The 15,800-nt window shown below is 33.4% G+C and overlaps 1 protein-coding gene across 1 annotated transcript in view; it reads right to left on the bottom strand.

Moving 5' to 3' along the window:
- Positions 1-15,800, bottom strand: part of IQCM (IQ motif containing M) — a gene marked incomplete at both ends in the record, with an annotated part of 218,706 nt that overhangs the window by 54,449 nt on the left and 148,457 nt on the right. The window contains one exon of the mRNA XM_084245594.1: positions 1,782-1,946. Coding sequence (XP_084101720.1) covers positions 1,782-1,946 — 165 coding nt within the window. The remainder of the gene's footprint in view (positions 1-1,781; positions 1,947-15,800) is intronic.

The following is a 15,800-nucleotide window of genomic DNA, read 5'->3' as shown; positions in this document are numbered from 1 at the left end:
ATTCACTCTTTTTGGTGTACATTTCATTTTGACTAAGATTAGAATCCTGGAACTGCTACCATGATCAGGATACATGTTCCATCACTCTCAGAAACCTCTCATGTTGCCTATTTGCAGCAAACCCTCCAGCAGCACTATGCCCTGGCAACCATAGAATCGATCTCTCTCCTTCTAATAGTTTTGCTTCTTTCCATTTAAATGGAATCAATGCATAGCCTTTGAATTCAGCTTCATTCACACAGGAGAATGCATCTAAAATTCATCCATTTTGTATGTATTGTGTGTATAAACAGTTTATACTTTTTATTACTGAATAGTATTTCATTACATAAACATAACACATTTTATTTATCCACTTACCAGTTGAAGAAGAATGTGTTGCCTCCAGTTTTTGGCAATAACAATTAAAGCCACCATATATGGTCATACACAGATTTTTGCGTGAACAAACACTTTCATTTTCTTGGGTAGGAGTAGGATGACTGAGTTTTATAGTTACGGTATATTTGACTTTATAAAGAAGTACCAAGATATTTAGAAACTGGTTGTACATTTTCTTTCATCTCCACCAGCAACGTGTGAGTGTTGTCACACCATATCATTACCAGACTTGCTAGATTTCAAATTGTTAGACTAGTCATTCTACTAGGAAAGTAGTAGTACCCATTGTGGTTTAAATTTGTTTCCCTGGGATAATGATGCACATCATCTTTTCATGTGTTCTTTTCTTTCACCCTTTTGGTTTTTGCCAGAATACAAAATTAATTCATAGAAGGATAGTTTTTTCAACAAATAGTGGTAGAACATTTAGATAGCAATAGTTTTGTCTAAAAAAGAACTTAACTTATACCTTGTGTCATACACAAAAAAGTAACTCAAAACAGAGCATATGCTGACATATGAAATCTAAAACTGAAAAATTGCTGGAGGAAAACTTTGTGATCAAAAGTGATACCAACATATATTGGATGTAACAGTCACCCCAGGACTCTTAAAAACAACATAGTGGTAAATAAGACTTCATCAATATTAAAAACTTCATTTCTTCAAAATATATTATTAAAAGGAAGAAAATACAAGCAACAGACTGAGAGAGAATATTTACAAAGAATATATATGCTAAAGAATTTATATCCAGATGATCAAAGGCATTGCCAACATTTAATAATAAATATATATATATATATAAATGGCCCAAAAATTGAAGATATTTTACCAAAGAAGAAATACAAATGACAAAACACATGAAAAGATGATGCATATTTTTACTTACTAGATAATGGCAAATTAAAATCGAATACCAATATGTAACTAACCAGTATGGCTAAACTTAGAAAGATTGACTATGCTAAGTAATGATATCACTCTGGAGCAGATATAACTCTCATGCCTTTGCTTATGGGAGATATGATAGCATAATCACTTCAGAAAACAGTTTAGTCAAAAGAAGTGCAAGCATATGCCTATACATAGTCCCGTACATGAAAGTTCACAACAACTTTCTTGAGTTGTCACTTATTGGGAAACAACCCAGATGACCATCATCAGGTGAAGGATAGACACATTGTGTTTCCACTATCCCAGTTGAGGCACCAATGTGCAAAATAGCCATTTTGTCAATTTTTAGGCATAACACTTAGGAAGTACAGGAAGTCTTCTATAGGGTCTGTGTATTATCCCACACCACCTAAATGATGGTAAGAGTTATATAAAGTAAAGGCTCATTTCTTCTTTTCTATAAAAGGACATAATAAAAGAAATAGAAAAGCTCAACATCTTACCTATATATTTGTACCCTTCTTCCCCATTCACTATGGGTCTCAGCCAAGTTGATTTAAGTCGTTTTGTGTTATCATGCACATGGGCTCCTTGAGGAGGATAGAGAGTAAATAACATTTCAATTGCTTTGGGCTTTGTGATGTTATCAGGAAGTTGTTCAAGATTTTCTGTAAATGAAAATTAAATTTAAGACACGTTCATAAAACGTAAGACATACTAAAGGGATACAAATCTTATTTCTCACTTTTTAGAGTTGAGCTAACATGGTTTACAATGCTGTATGTGTTCAAACTTCTTCAAAAGTGTGATACCACATCATGTCTACCACCAAACTGTCAGTGGCCTTCTGCCACAGTGCATTAGACCTGCAAATTAAAAACTATTTAATAATTTGAACACTAATGATTATGTTGACAACATGGGTTTTCTTAGGTCAAGACACTTAACCAAAAATCTTCCTGTTTAAATCATCCCTAGAAAAAATTAAGGAGTAAAGAGCTTTAGTAATATCATTTCAAATGTCATCAGTTTAAAGCAATGTCGTTAATAGCTATAGGAAAAAAGTAAGATAATCAATGGACAGCATTCACATTACACATACTATAACATAACCATGTAATTTTTAATTTCCACTAAACAATGAAATCAGATTAATCTGACAAAAATGCTGAGTAAGTATAGAGTTCCATAAACTGTAATTACTGAAGGAATCATTCCTAGGCTATGGTTTAATATATATATATATATATATAAAATTCACATACAGATATTTACACATCACTTATTATAACTGAGGAACCACTCCAAAAGCTTTAAAACATTAACACTTAATCTTCATAACATGTTTGTAAGGTAGATCTGATTAATCCTTCTATCTTACATGAAGGGTTTGAGACCCATTGAAATTAAATAACTTGTCTGAATCTAACAGTCTATAAATAATTGCAATTAGGGTTCGGATTACCTAAGGAAACTCATATTCTACTTTATTTGCTAGGAATGTAAGGGTATAAAACTGCACAGTGTGACATCTTTGGTCATCTCTGGTGTTCCCTGCCTCTCATATAAATTCAGACTAGGTGATGAAATTTTTAGAGAACCCAAAGATGCCCTTCCATTCTTCTCCTACAAACCTAACTATGAATATTTAAGACAGTGATTTCCAGACATGTACATTGGGAATCACAGTGATTTAAAAAAAAAATGGAATGGGTTTTATTAATTGAGTTTATTTTTGTTTAGCAAATATTCTGACTCCATGGTTATTTGAACATTATTCATGGTTTTAAAAGCACTATGTGCATGTGTTAAGAAAGTTTACAAGAACAAAAGGCATAAGAAAATAATTACTGCTCTTAATAATATTTGCCAAATCTAATACCCTATTCATGATTTGTATTGTCCTATTGCCTTTAAGAAACCACACTGGAGCACCAATAGTTATTAGAACAATTGACAGCAGATAATTCTCAGTTCAAATAAATATGTAAAATATTTACTATTAAAAATTATATGCTGAGCATTTACTAGAGTTTTTTTAATAAAAATTAAAATTTAGAGAATAGACATAATGCTATTTACTTTATATTTTAAATAAGGATGAAAAAGAAAAAGGCCATTATCACAATTTTTCCTTTCTAAAGTTATTTTTCAAAAATGTATTAATACTGAAAATGTAAGATCAACATAATCTCAGATGAAAGAACAGGACTCTGCATTGAATGATGAGAACCCAGAACTTCTAAGATTTTTAAAAGCATCAATTTCTTCCTAATAGGCCAGCCCTCAACACAAATTTCAGCACAGACACAACATTTAAAAAGGGCATGTATATAAATTGAAACTATTCCTAAGTGTATCAGGGAGTGTAACAAAGCTTTCTAGTGACCCTAGGTTATTAAAGCTGAATGGCAGACCTCATTATTGAAATCAATTGTTTACAAGTATTTACAAGTATGGATAGAAATAGCTTAATCCTTTACCCTTGCCCAGTAACTGTCCAGAATCCTTTCCCAGTAACTATTAATTTATCACCAAGGCAAAAACATACTTCATAGTCTTCATACAAACACAAAGCTCACAGGCTGAAAACAGCAGTGACATATAGTGAAGGTTGTATTCCACTGTGAATACTATACATTAATTAAAATGCTAACTGATCTCATGAGTTACTGAACAGTTACATGACATTTTCAGTATGGGGTTATCAAATGTGAGTTTGAACTGGAGGTCATACCATCTATAGCTCACTGTAAATGACCAATTTCCAAACGTACTTTTACTATTTTGTCAATGTGTGGTAGGGCAATTCATGTTTTATTCATTTTCTCTGATTTGAAATAAGTGAATGTCATACTTTTTTGTCATGTCATTTTTAGCTAAGCTTTTCCCATGTATTAGTTAATTTATCAATATAAAAAATAATACATATCTTGAAAGGGAAAGTGAAGCTAAAGGATCTATTCATGAATTAATAAAACTTTCTTATATTTATTTTAAGCCAAAACATAAGATCTTAAAAACCACTTTTGAAGGAACAATGGATTAAGATTTAAAAACAGTACACAAAATGGTTCAGAAGACATTTAAATAATATGCCACTGGATAATACAGCCAGTGAGAATAAATGCAAGGGCCTCTGATCTTTTAGGTAACAATTAAATACTGACAATACTTAATTTTTAAAGACAGCAAAAATGTTCATTAACACTTGACTGACAGTGAAATATTTAAGTTCATGAATTAATTTAAAAATTGAAAAAAGTGGGGTCTTCCTGGTAGTGCAAGGGGTTAAGCACCACACTATAAAGCAATTTGCAGCCTCTGCAGCATGAGTTCAATCTCCAGCCAGCCAGGGTACTACCCACATGGCGCAGCAGACCTCTCCTGTCTTGCCTGCTGCTCCCCTCAGCAGTGTATTTCAGTCAGTCTGTCTGTTCTTTTCCCCATTCTGGTGGATCTTCTCACCCCCCATATCTCTAGCCTGTACCCCAGCTCTTGTATGCATAAATAAATACATTTAAAAAAATAAAAAGTATAAAAAGTATAGCAAGCATTACAACTTTTAAAGCCCCTCAGTTCATGAATACGGGCACATATAGAAATATTTACCAGAACATTCTTCACTCTCTAATTCAAGGGCAAATATGTGAAAATTGTGCCCTTGATACATACCTTTATGAAGTCAATCAAAATTCATCATAATATCTTAAATTAGGGCATTTAAAATATTTAATTGTTCAAATATTCAAAGTCATTTTGAAGGATTCACTTCATTAGCAGAATTGAGTTCATAAAAAAATACTAACATTTCTAGTTTCATTCCATATTATTTTTTTTGCTTTTTAAACATGAGCAAATTCTGTACTTTGAGTGTTTAATAAGGAATTCAAAAAGACTTCCCCTTTTCTAACTTCATGGAATTTAAATAAAAACACAGATCACACTACTGTATATAAATAAATCATATTGCTTCATAAAACACAAAAAAATGATATTGCTTAATAATCCCAATAGAATTATGAGGTCCTCATGAGGAGCATTTTCTTTCTCCTAAAGGCATATGTGTGTGTGTTTGAATCTTTGTACTGAACATAATACAAATATTGTTTTATAAATGATTAGAATACTATGATTAATTTAAGTACTCTATTTTAAATATATGCCCTTCATTTCTCTCTGAAGGTCTGGGCCTCAGAATGGCCAGATTAAATCCATTAACATGACTTTACTCTGACAGACTGAAGACAAATGCTCCTCTAACTTTAGTTTAAATGCTCTGCTTTGAGAGAAATACAATAGAGTAAAAAAATTCTTAAAACTTAAGAGTACAGAGGAAATTTTTATTAGGCTCATCATAAATAAATCACAAGACATTTCTTTTCATTTTGTTTAGAAGAATATTTTAATAAAGAGATATATGTCCTTGGTAGGAAGCATAAAAATTTCACAAACCCACAAAGCCCACCTAGCCTCAGCCCCATTCACAAGGTCCCAGGGGTGTACCCCTGGAGGTGCCAGGATGAGCAACCCAGCAACCCCAGTGCTGCCTAGCTAGCCTCCCTCTTGAAACCATAGGCTACTGCGGGCACTGCACACCACGGCTATCCCAGTAAGCACCAATGTGATAGTTAGCCCAGACACTGGTGCACATTCCACAGTTACACCATGCAGCCATATGCCAAGGCTAAATCCACAGTTTCAACCACTGAGCATACCTTAGTCCCCGGTCAAGGCTGAACACACCAAATTGCCATTGCTTGGCAGGGTTAGCTGCCCTGCCCACAACAGTATCCTTGCACAACAGGAAGATGAGTAGAGCCTACAAAGGGAACACACTTTGAGCAACTAACAAAGAAAGCAAGGGAGACAGTGCTCCAGAGTTCCACACAACATCATCTGCATAAGAACAAACTCTCAATTCTAAAAGAAATAGTAGTAATACTTAAAACATAAAAGTAAACACAGAGAACCAGGCCAAATGGTTCTGGAGAATGAAACGACTAGAACAAGTTTAAATGAAAGAGCAAAACAAAACTCTGGGAAAAGACAATAAAGAAATGAAGCTAAACTAACTGAGGAAAAATTAGGAGCTAATATATGAACTGGAAGACAAAGTAACAGAAAACACCCAGAAGAGCAGCAAAATGAAAAAGGAATATTTTAAAAAACAAAAATGTCCTAAGAGATCTCTGGGAAAACAGGAAGACAAATAATAATTACTTTATAGGTTTCCCAGAAGAGAGAGAGAGGTCCAGAAAAAATACTTTAGGAAATAATCACTGCAAACTTCATTAACCTGGAAAGGAAGCAGATAATCAGCTGCCTGGTGAGTTCCAAACAAGATGAATGCAAAGACACCCATACCACGGTACATTTTAGTTAAAATGACAAAAATTAAAGAGAATGTTTTTTTAAGAAGCAGGAGAAAAGAAATCCATACAAGGAAAACTGCATAAGGTTATCAGAAGACTTTTCAACGGAATCTTTGAAGAGAGTGGCATGGCATACTCAAAGCACTAAATGGAAAGAAAACTTTCAACCAAGAATTCTATACTCAGCAAGATATTCATTCAGATTAAAAGGAGAAATTCCCAGACTTGCAAAATCTAAACTTCATTACCACTAATCTGGCATTGCATGTTAAGGGACTCATCTAAACTGAAAAGAAAGGGCATGGGGAAAAGAGCAAGTAAACATACAAAAGAAAAAAAAAAACTCACTTTAAAAGATATACTCACAGTAAAATCAGATAGAACAAGTTGAGAGTAGTACAAATAACTAAAGCTACAACAATTAGTCAAGACAATGATATAACACAAAGATGTAAAATGAGGCATCAAGAATATAAAGTGTGAAGGGATAGGAGTAAAAATTCCGTTTTAGAGTGTGTTCAAATATGAGTAGCTATTGAGTGAATACCAGTGAATATATATACATTGTTGGGTTTTTTAAAACATATTTCTTTTTTTTTAATCTTTTTTTTTTTTTTTTTGCATAGAAGAACTGGGGTATAGGTCAGAGATGTGGGAGAGAATTCACCAGAGACAGAGTGAGGAGCAAACAGAACAGGCAGATTTACTGAAATACAGTGCTAAGAGGAGCAAAGAGGAAAGCAGGAGAGGTGTGCTGCACCTTATGTGGATTAGCTCCCTGGCAGGGAATCAAACTCAGGCTGTAGGAGTGATAGCACTAAGACTTAACCCTTAGGCCACCAGGGAGGCTCTGTAGATAAGAAGTTAAACCTGAACTCCATGGTAAACACAAAGCAAAAACCTACAATAAAAACATAAAAGAACATAACAAAGGAAATTAACACACCACTAAAGAAAAACATCAAACCTCTATGGGTGAGAAAAAAGAAGACAGACACGGAGGAAAACTCCAAATATAGTCAGAAATTAGCAAAATGTCAATGAAAATACACATATCAATTATTGACTTAAATATAAATAGACTGAACTTCCCAATCAAAAGACAAAAAAACATTCTCAGGAAATAAAAGTACCAACAACCTCTTCCTGGAACACAACAAAGCAAAACAATAATAGACTACATTTTTTTTTTGAAAAATAGAGCCGATATAACTAAGACAAAATAAAGAACCAAAGAATGCAGAAGCCCATGGTAAACACTGAGGAGGGCGAGAGGCAGGAAGGATTGAACTCATTTAAATATATAGTAACTACAAGGTCGACCAACTCTAGGATTTACAGGTAAAGCACATATGTTAGAAATTAAAGATATTTTCAAAATTCATGAGTTGTATTTTTTAAATTGGGAAATGTTTTGGTGAGGGGAAAAAAGTTGAAAATGTGATAATTTTCTCATTTTATTGGTGGGCAAACAGGAGAGCATTTTGATAAAACTGGAAATATCTTAAGCATTTAAATTTCCAAAGAATCCTTTAAAAGTACTGGAAACAATACAGGATAATCTCTGAAAAAAATTAAACTCCCTATGGATAACACAGTATTTTAGACAGAAATACTGCTGCCATTCTCCAAATGAATTACAGGCATTTGGAAAATGTACTCATGGGATGTTTATTCCATAAATATATAACTAGCAAACATCTTCTATGACATATCATTTTATGCTGTTTTCTAGGTCTAAGTTAACATTATTAGGGAGGTTATCTAATAAATATATTTAGGAGAAAAGTGACATTCAGGTGATATAAGTTTGACATTTGAGGTTGTCTAAGCAACAAACTCAAGTATTCTCTGCATGTTATTTCTTAGAAATATAAGATATTTGGGTTATTTCCCCTTGGGTTTTTTTCTAAAAGAGCAAGATTAATTGCTTAAATAAAGATAGGCTTACATAATTTATAAGTGTGTATGTGTTCCACTGTGCTGTATTTAATTTCTCTCATAGGATAACAAGCTTAAAGGATAAAGTAAATTAGAGACCTGCTATCTTTCTATTTTAATGGGGTTGTAAAGAAGATTTTATAAAAAAAAAATTATGGAAGCTAAAGAAAAACAGATTAGCAGACACTAAGATTAAATGGATTGGCAGAAATAATAAACAGATAGTTCTTAGTGGTCCATGGAAAATTGACAGAAGATATTAGTTTAACTGATAACAAATATGAGCCTAACATATTGTATTTTCTTTGAGGAAATGGGAAAAAATTAATATAGTTCAGAAAATGCATTAAGATAATCACAGAAATGGTACAAAAGTAAAGAAGAAAGGTTAGATGAATTTGACTGTATTAAAAGGTACTCTTTATCAAAAGACCACCTTTTCCCCTCTCCTGTACTTTTTGGCTTGGAAATACTCTTTCAAGCACTATATGCAAACAGGGCAAGTACTATATAACACACTGTGATTTGGTAAGTCAGGACCTTCATTTTGCACCTTTAACTCTAGGAACAATGGGAGACACTTTGTTGATACCAGCCTCCCTGTTGTAGGCAGGCATTCAGGAGCACTTCCTTTTTGCATATCAATGCAATGTTCCTCTTGGTTCAAAAATCAACATTAACTAAACAGAAGTGGCTGAAAAAATGGTGGCTAAATGGTCAATAAAACAAGGTAAATCTGGATTTCTGCAAAAATGTACGTACATGTACGAGTCTGTTTAAATATGTTTATTTATGTATATCAATGAGTTTTAGACTGTTCAACAGAGGCCAGTAAATATTATATTGACTTCAATCCTAATTTTGAAATAGATACTTGGAGTATCAAATGTGTACAGACTAAAAGTCAATATAATAACACAGCAACCAGATGATTAAAAATATGATCCTCAGAAAAGAATATGGAAAGATAAAATATACATCGATAAAGATAAAATAACCTTATTTGGGGGTCAAAATTATAACTTACAGATACCTGATTTAATAGTTATGCTAAATGTCCCTGTGCTTAAGTTGACTGCCATCATCACTGAGAGCTAAACATAAAAAAGTACCCTAAGTTCAGCATTTTCATCTATGTTGTTATTTCATGCATCCTTTTATAAAGAACTCAAAGCTGTTGCTCTGATGAATTACCCTAAAATCTGGGCTCTTGATTCAGATTTTTAATGGAATGTTTATGTTTCAAACAGCATCAACATGCTTACTTAGGATATCACTTGGGAATAAACAAGGTATTTTTTTCTTTTTGGTCTGAAAAATACAGCTGCCCATTCATCGTTGTTGTCATCTGATCTGTTACTGATCTGGTTTAAAAAAAAAAAAATCCCTAAACTCCCATGAGAGCTACATGACCATAGCAAACTAAATAATATTTTCAAATTATTTCTTGATAGTGTTAGCATGTAAGAATTCCTGCAAAAATTCTTTTGACATCATTTCACCAAATTTCCAGAGAAATCATCAAAAACGAAAAATGTAAGAATTACTATATTCTTACATGTATTTCAGATATAATTATGTTACGGTTTAAAATACTAAAAATGAAGTTTAAGATTTTTTTCTTTTATTAGTTATCATGAGAAATTTGGACTAAGCCATTCACACTCTGTTATTAGATGACCTTTATGATCATGAGATTTATAAGAAAGCTGACTTTAAAAAGGAATTCATTCTTGGGCCTCCCCGGTGGCGCAGCGGTTGAGTGCTGGGTTGCGAAGCTGCCCGCGGCCACTGCGGTGCCGGTTCGATCCCCGGCTGCTCCCCGGCCACCGCAGGAGGGTCCCACATGGCGCGCAGACCTCTCCTGCCGCCCGCTGCTCCCCTCAGCAGTGTACTTCGGTCCTTCTGCCTGCTCTGCTCCCCGCTCTGGCTCTGGTGAATTCTCTCACCCTCCCGCGCTTCTGACTGTACCCAGTGCATGTATAAACCAAACAAACAAACAAATAAATAAATAAATAAGACATGCCTCTAGAAAATTAAAAAAAAAAAAAAAAAAGGAATTCATTCTTGTGCAATGAAACAGAATGAATGCTTTGTGCTAAGATAACTGGTTTATGAAATAAGTGAATTCAAGATGCTATGCCTTTCTAATATGCTCTCTTCAAAATTTAGCTGGATCAAATATGAATAATACTTAGTTTTAAACAATAATAGTAATCAGGGTAAATGATACATTGTTTTTTAAAAAAAAAATTTAAGATGCAAAGTACCAGACACAGGCATGTGGGAAACTTAATAAACTGTTATAACAAACACAATTTAGAATTGTTTACATGGTATCAAGACCTTAATTTTAATCATCTTTGGAAGTGGTTGAAGGAAATAATGAGTCATGTAATTACTCATTATTAACTATACTATAAGAGATTTCAGGTTAAAAGTTCTAATTAATATTATATGCATTTTTCTATATTATACATATAAATGTATTTAGATGAAAAATTTATTTCAGCAAAGTATTTCATAAAGAGATTCAAAGCAAAATACGGTGTCATCAATTCCAAAATAAAATCAGAATAATCACATAATTTCAGAATTATAAGGATGATGCTCTGTATGTTACATTTATTAGTGAAATCTAAATTTTGCCAAGAATGTTAAGTCTTCAAAACAAAATGTCAACCCATGATGTTAAAACAGCAGAAATCTAAAAGCACTCATTTATTTCTTGAGCAATTATTATGGGCCAGATAGACACTGTGTTAGGTATTAGGTATAAAAAGATAGCAAATTAGCACTTTGATTCATAAACCTGATAGTCTGTTGAGTTATGAAAGAGAAAACAAAAAAAGTAAATGAACAAATGCATGCAAATTATTATTAATGTAATAAGGGGAAAAGACAATGATATAAATAAAATAACATGATGATGATAAGAGAATGAACTACTGTAATTAGATTTGAAAGACAGTGTCTACAGAGATTAAAAAGAAAATAATATTTATAGGAATACAAATATCAAACACCAATAGGGTAAAATTCAAAATGTCTGCGTTCAATGAAAATTAAGAAGCATGAAAAAGAAGAAAGAAAACAAAACCCCTACTAATGAGAAAAAAACATTGATCTACAGAGACCTAAAAATAACTCAATAATATAATTACTAGACAATAACATTAAAATAGTTATTACAACCATATTGCACACATTCAAAAAGTTAAGGAATGAATAAACATATTAAGTAACAAAATAAGTGAAAAAGATTAAAATCTTTAGTGAAAGCTACAATGTCTGAGATGAAAAATATACTTGATGGATTTAAGGGCAGATTATAAATTATATAAGAAGTATATTATTACCAGAAATAACCCATGTACCAGAAAAACTATCTATCTCCCTATCTATCTATACAGCAGGGTAAATATCATAATTACTGAGTAGATGGTCTTTGTCATGAGTCAGCCCCACCTCTTCATGTGAGGCCTACAATTCTCTCCTTGAAGCCCCAGACTCATACCTACAAATGAAAAGTAACTAGGAGAGCTGGAATAATTTTGAAAATGATGAATGAAATTGAAGGATTTATATTACCTAAATTTACAGCTCACTACAAAACTCTAGTAATTAATACAGTGTAGCATTTAAACAGACATGTATGTAAATCAACATAATACAACCCAAAAACCAAGAATAGACTGAGATATGTATGGTTAAATTGATATGTGACAAAGACTCAAAGGTGATTTGTTGTAGAAAAGACCGTATTTTCAATGTCAAAACTCATCAAACTTGAAATATATTCATTTAAAATATACATTTAAATATGTGCATTTTGATATGTTAATCAGACTCAATAAAGCTGTTAAGCAATTTAAATAAATTGGTTATTCTCTGAAAAAATTTAATTTGGGACAAAAACATTAGGAACTAAGTTTTAAGAGAAAAGGAGTGGGTAGAAAATCTTTAAACCAATAGATAATTCAATGAGCCAAATTAGAAGTAAAACACTCATGTGGCTGTATCAGAGATTTGGGGAGATTAGAGATGATTTTTAAGAGTCACATCGTATTTTAGGGATGGTGTGAGAAACAAATTTTTAATCCTTTTTTTTATAATTTTAGCATTTTCTATTGCAATCATGCGTCTTCTTTTTAGTATTTATTTATTTATACAATTACTGGGGTACAGGCCAGAGGCACAGGAGGGTCAGAGAATTCACTAGAGACAGAGCAGGGAGCAGAACAGGCAGACGGATCTAAAGCATTGCTGAGAGGAGCAGCGGGCAAGACAGGAGAGTTCTGCTACACCATATGGGTGTCTCCCTGGCCGGCAGGAATCAAACCCACACTGCAGAGGCTATGGATAGCTTCACAGTGCTGCGCTCAACCCGCTGTGCCACCGGGGAGGCCACATGCTTCTTTTTAATTATAAAAGTGTTTGCATGTATTTCAAGAGGAAGCATGAAACATCAAAAATTAATTTTGACTTGTTACTTGACTGCCTGTTGCCTACATATAAAAGTCATTATTGGTTCAGGAACCGTAAATTAAAATTCAGTGTACCACATAACCATAGGTGATTCCAGAGGAGAGAGAGGAAGGAGTATAAAGATGGACATGCCATGAAGAAACATATGACAGAACAGAGAGATCAATGTCAAACAAGCAACTAACAAAAAAGTCAACTGTTGTAAGAATGACAGGAGAAGATTTATGAAACCTCATTGGGGGGAAAATTGAAATATTGGGAAAGTATTTAATTTTGATGTCGAAAGGGCTTAATATCTAAGGCATACTATGCTAATCACTTGCTGAAAATATCCTGATCATCAAAGAATGCCATTTCATTACATTAAAATAAGACTAACATATATTTAAAAGAAACTTTCTTAAGCAGTCAACAATGTATTGCGTTTAGTAAATAATTCTGGATACATGAACAAAATAAGTTGACATGAAAAAAATAATGTAAATAATTGTAAATAGTGCTGCAATGAACATGAGAGCATTTACTCCTTTGAATTAATGTTTTTGCATTCTTTGGGTAAATCCCTAGAAGTGGAATTACTGTATGATATGTTTATCTGTTTTTTATTATTTTGAGTACCTTCCATTGGGGCTGGATGAGTCTACATTCCCTACAGTGTACAAGTTTCCCTTTCCGACATACCCTTGCCAATGTTTGCTGTTTCTGTTTCGTTTTTGTTTTAGACAAACTCACCATTTGCTACAAACATGGATGGAACTAGAGGGGATGATACTAAGTGAATTGTCAGAAGGAGAAAGACAAATACCAGATGATTTCACTCATATATGGAATATAGAGAAACAAAACAAAGAAACTGACAAAACAAAAATAAAGGAAACCCTAGAAACATGACTTGCAGAATTGAGGCTACTAAAGAGGGTAAGGGAGTGGGTGTGGGAGCAACGGGGCAACGGGTCGACAATGGGTGCTTTGGTGGTGGATGAGGTGTGAGGACATATATCTGAGGAGGTGTGAACTTACTCCCTTAAATCATATGTAACATTTTAAATGATACCTCAATTAAAAAGAAGAAAGAAAACTTTACTTAAGTTTTATAAAAATATATACCTAGTAAAATTTAGGAGCAAAGATTAATGAAAGGCAATAAGAAGTGAATGAAAATATTAAGAAAGCATTTAAATTCTAAAGTATAACATTATTCTTTAATCCTCTTAGTGTTTTTTTTTTTGTTTTGTTTTGTTTTGTTACTTTTCCTAAATGCCAATCTTAAAAACCCTGCCATATTGAGGATTTTCATTTGTTAATATCTAGTTTGCAAGACAGAAAAACATTTTGGAAGTTTATATATATATATATATATATATAGCGAGAGAGAGAGAGAGAGAATATTAGAAAGAAGAGTTTCTTCATGCTATTTTGCAGTGTTCTTTTTTAAGATTTATTTATTTATGCATACAAAAGCTGGGGTACAGGCCAGAGATGTGGGGGTGATAGGATTCACCAGAGACAGAGTGGGGAGCAGAACAGGCAGACTGACTGAAATACACTGCTGAGGGGAGCAGCAGGTGAGACAGGAGAGGTGTGCCACACCATGTGGGTTGCTCCCTGGCAGGCCAGAGATTGAACTCATGCTGCAGAGGCTGAGAATTGCTTCACAATATGGTGCTTAACCCCTTGCACCACCAGGGAGGCCCTATTTTGTAGTATTCTCATAAATGAATTAGTTTGGTCTTTTAAACATTTATAAAACTCACTCAGAATTTATTATTGAGGAGAAAAACTTTTTCCATGTGAAGGAAGAGAGAAATTTACAGGTTGCAAACAAACAAATCAACCTATAAAAACCATTCTGTTTCTATAATTCTCTGCAAAGTACTAGGTTAAGGGATTATGCTTTACCACAGATTAAATACTTCATTGTTCATGTGCCCTAGGCAGCCACCCAGTCAAGAAAATGGAAAATGCAGTCATTTCAATAAAGTTAGATGGAGGGTTTCTGTTATTGTTACATTGCTTTCAAAGCCACTAGATTGCAATGCAGTGGGAGTGAGAATCCCTGCCTGACTGATGCCTTGAAAATGTTCCCCTATGTTTCATAGAGTGACTTTGACTACAGTGAAACAAAAAACGTCTAAATATCTCAAGAAACCTTAAACACCCTATTCTTAAAGGTCATATATTCAAGATGAATGCAAAATAATTATTGCTTTTCTTGCTTCAATGGGATAAAAAATATACAGTATGAAAGCAAAAGATGCTCTGTATTGAAATATTGAATATACTGTCTCCCCTTATGGTCAGATTGAGCACTCTTAGCCATTCCCCTCTGTATTACCAATCCCTGGCACTTAATAGTACGCAATCAACATTGGCTGTTGTATTAAATGAAAAGAGAACCATGACAAAGAAAAATCTTCCCTTTTTCCTTAATTTCACAATCTAATTTTAACTTGGTTATAGGGTTTCATAACTGGGTGGGGGCAGCTTTGTTTTTTTTTTAACTGTTATAAAATTGCCAACCCAGAGATACCAAATAATTGTTTGAATCACCCTGAGTATCATAATTATATTGCCTCAGGTTAAAAAGATCAGTGATGGAATTTTTTTGGTGCTACAATACACAGAATGTCACCTAAGAAGATGGATAGTCATGTATTTAAAGAAGGACGAAGGGAGTGGGTAGAGGTAAGAAAAGAGAAGGAGGGAGAGAGAAAGACA

Source organism: Talpa europaea (assembly GCF_964194135.1).
Source record: "Talpa europaea genome assembly, chromosome: 10".
NCBI classification, from domain to species: Eukaryota; Metazoa; Chordata; class Mammalia; order Eulipotyphla; family Talpidae; genus Talpa; species Talpa europaea.
This window is presented reverse-complemented; position numbering and strand designations above follow the sequence as displayed.